At 29.5% G+C, this 9242-nt stretch overlaps 1 protein-coding gene across 4 annotated transcripts; it reads left to right on the top strand.

Moving 5' to 3' along the window:
• The first annotated feature begins 1235 nt into the window (after positions 1-1235).
• LOC145788602 (protein SOB FIVE-LIKE 5-like) lies at positions 1236-3996 on the top strand. 4 transcript variants are annotated; one of them, XM_082912408.1, is made up of 4 exons: positions 1236-2113; positions 2657-2722; positions 2852-2909; positions 3711-3996. In XM_082912408.1, the coding sequence occupies exons 1-4, from the start codon at positions 1730-1732 to the stop codon at positions 3737-3739; spliced, it is 537 nt and encodes a 178-aa protein (XP_082768534.1). In that variant the 5' UTR covers positions 1236-1729; the 3' UTR covers positions 3740-3996. The 4 variants fall into 4 exon arrangements, with proteins under 4 accessions (XP_082768534.1, XP_082768533.1, XP_082768532.1 ...); XM_082912407.1 differs by having other exon boundaries at positions 1526-2113; positions 2834-2909; XM_082912406.1 differs by having other exon boundaries at positions 1581-2113; positions 3695-3996.
• Positions 3997-9242: the final 5246 nt, after the last annotated feature.

Below are 9242 nucleotides of genomic sequence, written 5' to 3'. Positions count from 1 at the left end.
CTTTTGAATGTCTAATGACATTTGTCCACTACATTGAAGTGTCACATTTAAAAAAAAAATACACTAAGGGATTTTTTAGTACTAGATCATCCTTGTCACGTTAAAGTGTTATATTTGAAAAAAGTACAATAACGAGTTTTAATTTTTTTAGAGTATCACATCATACCCGTCACGTTGGAGTGTCACATGTTACATTTAAGAAAAATGCACTAAGGAGTTATTTGTTTTTTAGAGTGTCACATTATATCTACCACGTTGTCATATTTGAGAAAATTACACTAAGAAACTTTTAATTTTTTTAGAATATCACATTATAATTTTTAGTGTTTTTGGAGTGTCACATTATACCTGTCACATTGAAGTGTCACATGTTACATTTAGAAAAAGTATACTAAGAAATTTTTATTTTTTTAGAATGTCACATCATACCCGCCACGTTGTCACATTTGGGAAAAGTAAATTAAGGAGTTTTTATTTTTTTGAAGTGTTAAAGTGTTACAGTGTTACATGTTACATTTTAAGAAAAGTACACTAAAGAATTTTTAATTTTTTTGGAGTACCACATCATACCTGCCACGTTGTCACATTCAAAAAAGTACATTAAGAATTTTTTAATATTTTTAGAGTGTCACATTATACTCGCCACACTGTCACATTTGGAAAAAGTACACTAATGAATTTTTAATTTTTTGGAGTATCACATTATACCTACTATGTTGAAGTGTCATATTAATACTTACCATATTTGAGTGTTACATTATAAACAGATATAGTCGTCTACCAAAATGTTACTAAAATTGAAATAGGACCACACGAAAATAAATTCTCCACTAATAAGACTTAACAGATTAATAAAAAAAATTTGAGACTAATTGAAATAGTTATTTATGTGATGAGATTTATTAGTAAATATCTCTTCTTCTATTTTCTATTCCCTACTATGTAATTTCTTTGCTAATTTAATCAAAGTCTTCGGGTAAAAAGGATCAGGTAATTATATCATGTCCTATCATGTTCAAGTTGGTATGATCATAAGGAAGCAAAAAATAATACGATTAATTAAACATATATAATAAGTTAATACTGAGTGAATTCTATTACCAAATTCGAAATAAAACAGTACAAACACAATCCTGACACGAAAGCGAGAGGGCCACACCTAATAAAAATGAGGCAGCAATTGGTGTAGGAAATAACACTAGAATTACGGAAATGCCTCAAATTTTTTGTTGAGATGAGGACAGCAAACAGCGTCCCATGATATGGTGCAATGGTTGTCATCCAGCTGTCTATTGCACAAATGTGGATGAAACTATAACCCCTTCCCTAGTCTCCATTGTCACCACTACCTCTTGCCAATACCCAATTATTCATCTCTCTCTCTCTCTCTCTCTCTCTCTCTCTCTCTCTCTCCTACACACCAAGCCAACTGTCAAATTAAAAAAAAATAAGTTTGCAATTGCAAGCATAGAGTAAAGGACAAAAAATAGTCTAGGATTTGAGTGTGATTCTTTTGGTATTTTTCATCGCACTAGTCTTTCTCTTCTTCTTTATATAGAGAAGGAAGAACAAGAGAAGGGTTCATATCACTCTCATTCACTTCTCTCCAGCTAGCTATCTCTTCTCTTTGGATCATTTTTATTTGAGCTTATTATACTTAAAAAGAGAAACACAACCCATTTGGAATTTGGAGTTCATTATTTGTATAGGGAGAGGGTGTAATTAAAAAATGAATATATCAACTTCTGAATGCAGTAGTGGATGTGAATCTGGTTGGACAAACTACTTAGATCAATCTTCGTATTCTGCTGCAGAACAATTCCAGAAAGATGGTAGTGAAGATTGTAGATACAAATTAGGAGCAAATGTGGAGGAGAATGGTGAAGATGAAGATTTGTCGATGGTGTCGGATGCATCATCTGGGCCTCCACATTTCCAGGAAGATGATGGAGAGGATTGCTTTGATGAAACTGGGTATTTTTGTTATGGTTCTTCAGTTTCTAAGCAACCAAACAAGACAAAGAAGGAAAAGAAAATAAAACAACAAAGAGGCAAACAGCAATTTTCTTGTCCTGATGACACTGCTACCTCCCCTATAATGAGCTTTTCCAAGGTAAGTTCATAGTTTTTTGTTTTTTTTTTTTTTTTTGGTCAATTGGTGGAACGAGAATAGGAGAAGGGATAGGGTGTAAATTAATCGAGTCAAGTCGAGTAAAAAGAGTTCAAAATTTATTTAAGTTTGACAAATCAAGTAAAAAGAGTTCAAAATATATTTAAGTTTGACGTATATATTTTTTCTACTGCATTTAAACAAACTTTATCGAGTAACCTTATAAACGAACTTTTTCACATAACAAAACAAACAGTTTGTCAAGTAACTTATTTATTTACCACCCTAGGAAGGGAAGTTAGAGTAACTGTGCGACTCAAATTTCTCATTCTATGAACAACCATGAATGCTCTCAATAGTTTGATTAAGAAAAATGCTATGTGCTGTGAATTTGTGTCTCAAATTTTAAATCAAAAATAAGTTGGACAGTACAAATATAAAGTTAATTGAATATAGACGACACTCAAAATGACCGTCGTATATAGATACAAATTTCTAAATATGTAGTTTTATTATTTCGTTAATGGGTTTTACATATTTGAACAGAAACATGTAGCTCTTTCACCAAATGGAGCTTCAACAGAGCACACCTTCTCTGCAACACCATTTAAGGTCAAAATCTTTGAATTTTTTTTTTTTTTCCTCTGATTTTCTTCTTTGTTTCTTCCAATCAGCTTTATGTAAGCCTACTAGTATTGATTCTAACTAGTGAATAACTTGCAGGGAAAATCTGCATTACAGAAGCAGTTTGGTTTCTTTCAGTCTTCTGCGTCAGGAAAACCAGCTTCGGGAGCAACAGGTGAGCCATTATATATACACATTAGGATTAATTATACTTGGACTTTCACAGTTGTCTTACTTTGTTCTCTGCACTCTTAAATGTGGCACCTTTAAGTCAAGTTGGAATGTAACCCTTTTATTCATCTATAGGTTGACAAAAATTAAAATTTAAGGGACCGAAATGAAATTTTAGTGAAAGTAGAAAATCTAAAATGACATTTTGAAAAAAGTATAGGGACACAGATGAGACGAAAAAAATGTTAAGTTTAGCTGACATAATAAATTTCATCAGTTTTATTAACAGTAGATTGATGGAATAATAATATTGTAACTTAACTTAAAATGTAGATGTTGACTATCACAATTAAAAATAAAAAGATCAAAGTAAAATTATAATGAGAGAGTGTTTGTTTGAACAAACTGGATAAGAAAAGATTGCAATGCGATAAATTGTTAATCCTAAGATAACTAGTGCCTCAATCATTTTGCTGATATTTGTTTGGGCAGATTGGATAAGGGGAATTACAATGCAATAGATTGGTTCTGTTAGTCCTAAAATAAATAGTCCGTGAATTCTTTGACTGGAAATAATATGTATTTGACTATCAATCTGATTTTTATTTTTTTAACTAAACAATGGAGTAATAAATCTATTGAATATGAAATCCAATCCCATAAAACAAATGCTGCCTAAAAGTGTTTGAGTATAATTAACCTACATTCTATTTGCTAATGCAATTTCTTGGATCAGTGGCTCAATGCTGCCAAGGCCTAAATTGGTTTCTCTAATCTCTCTTGTGGGAGCTGTGTGTGTTGACAGGTGGTTTGTCGGGAAGAAAGTGGGAATGAGGAAAAGAAAAAATGGTGTCTTGTGACTTGTATGTATCTCCTACTCTATTCTGCTGTTGCAGGGCTGCCCGCAGCTTCTCATGACACAGAAAATGGGCATGTAAAAGCAAAGGGCATTTGATATCTCTAAGAATCTTGTTCGTTGTGTTTTTCTTTTATTTATTTAATTTTTCTTGTTATTTGTTCCTTGTCAATGCAGTAGGAAACAACCTGTGAACATAAAATGTTAATATAAAATTTCCTGTTTTTATCTCCAATTCTTTTTATTTCTTCCTTTGTCATTATGACTCATGACAATCCTGCTTTATACTTCGCCATATACTCGTCAACCTTTGGTGCTGTTTATAATTGGCGATTCTGGTCTGTTTTTTTCATTTGGCAAGTTTGTTTGTACGTTTGTAGTTGCATGTGCAAATTTAAAATAATTTAAATAAGGCCAAAAAGAAAAGGAAGAATTTACAAATTAGTGGTATTTTTTTAAAGTAATTATAGATTTATAAAAATTAAAAAAAAATTTATAACTTCAATAGTTAAAGAGTAAAATTTATCTTGAATCTATAATTATTTTTCAAAAGTACCACTAATTTGTTATTTCTTAAAAAAAAAAAAAAAAAAAAAAAAAAAAAAAAAAAAAAAAAAATGAATTGCAATCATAAATCTAATTTTGAAATATTTTGAGGTATAGCACCAAACTTTTGAAGTTAAAAGAATAATAACAATTTAAAAGATCATATTCTTACCTTTATCTATTTGTCCACTATTCTACATATATGTCTACGCTACCTATTTGTCCACTTATATGTCCAGCTCCATCTACCTGTTCATATAGCACCTATTTGTCTACATATTTGTCCAATGTTACCTTTTGGTCCATGTATCAACCATTTACCTACCCAATCTACCTATATGTTCAAATCATTATTGCCACTAGCCACCGCTAGTTGCCACCACCAGCTGCTGTTGGAGGCCACTTTCAGCAATTTTTCCAGCCACTCTTTTAGCTTTAGTAATCGGTGACGATCTAGCAACAATGGATAAAAATGGAAAGCAAAAAAAATCCTGTAAAACAATAATTTTTTCTTCTCACCAAATGATTTCATTAATCATGTTCTTACCATCAAAATAAAATAATCATTGGACCTAATATCATACACTCTTAAAATGAACTTCTCACCAATTTTTGCCAAAACTATGTTGCAATTTATTCAAGTTGCAAGTTTGTTTCTGCCTTATGTTTTTTTACTAATCTAGAAATAGAGAATCTAAAAGTGCTCTTCCCCAGTTTAAAATATTTAAATTGCTTTTACCTCATAAAACGTAAGTAAAAATTATAACAAATAGTTTGACAAAATTTCAAATTTATAAATTTATAAAAAAATAGAAAAATAAAAAAAAGTTGCCCATTAATTTAAACAATAACTTGGAAAACACGAACTTTCCAAAAGATATAAGGGAAGTTGGTTTTGGGATTCAGTTTATAGACTGCCGCTTTTATCATATTACTAAAAAAATTTAGATTTTTTTTCATTACATAATTAAATAAAGATAGTATAAAAACAAAACCATAAAAAAAGAATCCAATTGATGTGAAATGTGGTGTGGGGCAAAAAAAGGCGTACATGAAAGAAAACACTTTTCACTTGGGGAGTTTTTCAAAACTACTTTTCAAAAGATTTTAATTTCTTATTTTTCGTATTTTTTTTATTTTTATTAAATTTTTTTAATATTTTAATTAATTTTTTTAATTTTTAGACATATCTAACATAAATATACTTAAAAAATAAAAAATTTGTGAAATTTTTTTTAAAAAAATTCGCTAAATTCAAAAAATATTTTTAAAAAAATACCAGAATTCAGTGCATTTTTTATATTTTTATGTATTTATTAATTTTTTAAAATATTTTTTTTACAAATTTTTTACTTTTTAAATACATCTAAGTCAGGTGCATCTAAAAAAGTTCAAAAAAATGTTTAAAATTTTAAAAATATTCACTAAAAACAAAAAAAAAATACGAAAATCAAAAAACTCTGTTTTCAAAAAACTTAATCCAAAAAACTCAAACCAAACACACTAATAATTCTAAGAAAAATGCTTGGGAGCACTAAAAATGGAGCACTAATGATGTGGCAGTGGGCCCCGTCCACTTCTATGCCTTGTTCTTTTCTTTTTTTTTTTTACCATTCCCAATGCATTAGTGCTATTAGTGGTGTATTTTTTAGCGGCAATGCTACGTAGCTCATATTTTGTGGCTCAAATGGCCAAAACGACGTCGTTTTGAGTACAGAATAACATAAAAATGGCCAAAACGACATCGTTTTGGCCATTTGAGCCACTTTTGAGCCACAAAATTTGAGCTACGAGACATTTTTCATTTTTTAGTGGTCTAAATCATTGTTGTAATTCTAATTCCCTATTTTATATAGAAAATGCTTTAGACCACTAATTTAACACCACTAATGCACCACTAATGAGGTAACACCATGTGGACCATACCACTGATGTGATAGTCTGGCTTTGATTTTTTTTTTCTTACACTGCCAGCTCATTAAAACTGAGATTATTACTACTATTTTAATGATCTGTATCACTACTGATTTTTATATATCCATGCTCTAAGACCGTCTCCAATCGTTCACCAAATCCAACATTAAATTCAAATTTGATGAAAAAAAATGTGTTTTTTGTGCTCCAACGGTTGCACCAAAACAGTATCAAATTGAGAAAATATCAAACGTTTCATTAAACTAAAGATGACTTACCTTTTTTACCAATTCACTTTGCATAGCCGTTGAGTTGGACCCATTAGACGACTGACCGGATGTCTCACCGGATGACCGCTTTAACGCAAAAATTTATGAAAATTTTACCGACGACCAAGACTAGCATATGAAGTAGTGATGAAAACTTGCTCATGGAGAAAAAAAAAACTTTATCCGATCGACCGGTTGGTCGTTCCTACCTTTTGATGCAATTTACAGTGCACTTATTGGAACAATTCATATCAAATTAAGAAAACGTTATTTTTTTACTAAAATTTAATGAAAAAAATATTGAACTGTTAGAGATGCTCTGATGAAATAATACTAAGAAGTACACAATCTCTGTATAATACTAACTGCCAAGAAAACCATTGGAGGCAAGCGTGGCATGGTGTGGTCCTCTCAGTAACAGTACAGTGATACTGGTTATACAATACAATACAATAATATACATACACTCAAATGCCAGACACGTGTTCACTCCATATTGAGTCCCCAATATATGTACGTGCACATGCACATACAGACACGAGAGAGAGAGAGAGAGAGAGAGAGAGAGAGAGATGGCCATTTCAATTATGAGAGCTACCCACTGAGAATGTGATGATCCATGTACATCTATATAACACTGACGCAATTATTGATTTTGCTTCGGTGTGATTGCTACAAAATCTTTATTGAGCTGCTTGCCAGCACATCAAAAATGTTAGGGTAAATTATAAATATTCACCTCGGTTACTTAAAATATAAATTATTTTATATAATTTTAAAAATTATATGTCGTTTTTTTAATTTTTTAATCACATAATAAATAATTATTTTATAAATAAATCATTAAATTAATTAATAAATTTTAATGCTGTCAAAAATATATTTTGATTTATAATTCAGATAATTTTATTGTGTGTATAGAAAAACAGTTAGAAATTTTAATTTTTCTATTAATTCTGTTAAATAAAAAATTCTGACAATAAGATATTTGTAATTTTTAAAATACATTCGGCAATTTGTATTATAAGAAAATCTCAAAGAGTGTGTTTGTAATTTACCCAAAATGTTATATATCATGGAAATTTATTTTTAATTTTATTTTTATTTTAAAAGTGAGTGTGTTGTAAATTTAAAATTAATAAAATATGAACCAATGAATCTAATTTATTAATTCACTTTTCTATTTTTTTTTTTTTTTTTTTTGTATTTTTTTTAAGATGATAGTATCGTTGTTAGCAAAATAAAAGCCCGTAACATGCATTTAACCCAAAAAAAAAAAAAAAAAAATGGACGATACCTCACACTTTTCAGATTGTGATCCTCTCTTCCCAAATAAAAAATATTTTCCATGTCTTAAAATTCTTATAAAAAATATTTCAGGTTGTGAAATGGGGATTTGTTTTTAAATTGCACAGATAATATAATTGTCCAAAAAGTTTTAGATAATTTTTCTATTTTATTATCTAAATGTTTATAATGATTCTTTCCTAATTTTTTTCTTAAATTAAAATGGTAATAAATTCTCATAATTATTTCACAACTGATACAATGAAACTTTTTCGTTATAATTATGTAATGGAAGGAAAGAATCCCGATCCGCTTCATTAAGCTTGTAATTTTTGCTTTCCATGTACATTCTGTCCAATGAGTTTAGGCATACAATCCATCCAAATATATTAAAGTCATACAACACCAAGAAATATATATATATATATATGAAAAATTCTACTTTCTAAAAAAATAAAAAATAAATTGAAGTCAAACCCTTGTCCATGCTGATAGAAACAGTTATCCACAGTTTGTAGAAATATGAGACTCAGTTCAACATCACATTAAATTCTGGTTTTTCAACTCTCTCCGCCTCAATAGTTGAAGAGCTCCACGCATGCGTGCACAGAAATAGAGACAGAAAGGTAAAGACGAATATTTGAATAAATAAATTAAATTTCCACCATTTTTATTTTTTATTTTTGTAAACTGTTGGAGTATAATATCTAACCAATTTTAATATAGCAAATATGCTTAAAAGAATCAATTTCTAAATATCACCCTTCCACCAATAAATGAATGTCTAAAATTATAGTCTTAAAAAGACTTCTCAGCGACGTTAATCTTGATAAGAGGCTCATGTTTTCAATATTTACAAATTCGAGTAATATACACACTCTTGTCACAAATAATATAAGGTCATTGGTTGTATAACTCATTTAACTCGAGTTTTCCCTACTGTGAGATTTGTCACAAAATAATTCTCAAATTTTTTTGGCTTCAATAGAATAAAAAAAATTTATAAATGAGATAAGTATAAAAATAAATTCATACCTCAGTGATGGATACCTTCATGTACAAAGAACACAATTTGGCCATTAATCATTTTCCACCATTTAGAAGCAAGTGATCATAAATTCTCTCTTGCTGCATTGGAAAGGCTTATTGAAATCTCCATTATTTAATCTCATGTGGCCAGTAATCTATCATCTACTAGGTATCACTTTTTATTTCTCCATTTTTTTTTTTAGGCTTCTCATGTTTTTGATTCGATCTTTGAATTTTCTTAAAATTATTGAAGTATTTACCAAAATAAATAATTAATTTTAGAGTCAAAATAAATATCGATAAAACTCATCACCATGAAAAGACACCAAATTTACGTGGTTTGGCAAATCAGCCTACATCCATGATAGATATCACCCATCATCCGCTATTTTAAATATGTATTACACTTCACATCTCTAAATATATGAATATACAA

This window comes from Camellia sinensis, unplaced genomic scaffold (assembly GCF_055761805.1).
Source record: "Camellia sinensis isolate YWXY unplaced genomic scaffold, ASM5576180v1 Unanchor3, whole genome shotgun sequence".
Taxonomy (NCBI): Eukaryota; Viridiplantae; Streptophyta; class Magnoliopsida; order Ericales; family Theaceae; genus Camellia; species Camellia sinensis.
The sequence above is the reverse complement of the archived record's forward strand: the minus strand, read 5'-3'. Positions and strand labels throughout refer to the sequence as shown.

What these genes read in the sequence shown, in the direction of transcription:
- LOC145788602 (XM_082912405.1), top strand. Translation starts at nt 1,730, where the DNA reads ATGAATATATCAACTTCTGAATGCAGTAGTGGATGTGAATCTGGTTGG. An exon ending in CTATAATGAGCTTTTCCAAG is followed by an intron (nt 2,114 to 2,656) that starts GTAAGTTCATAG and finishes ATATTTGAACAG; the next exon opens with AAACATGTAGCTCTTTCACC. An exon ending in TCTCTGCAACACCATTTAAG is followed by an intron (nt 2,723 to 2,833) that starts GTCAAAATCTTT and finishes AATAACTTGCAG; the next exon opens with GGAAAATCTGCATTACAGAA.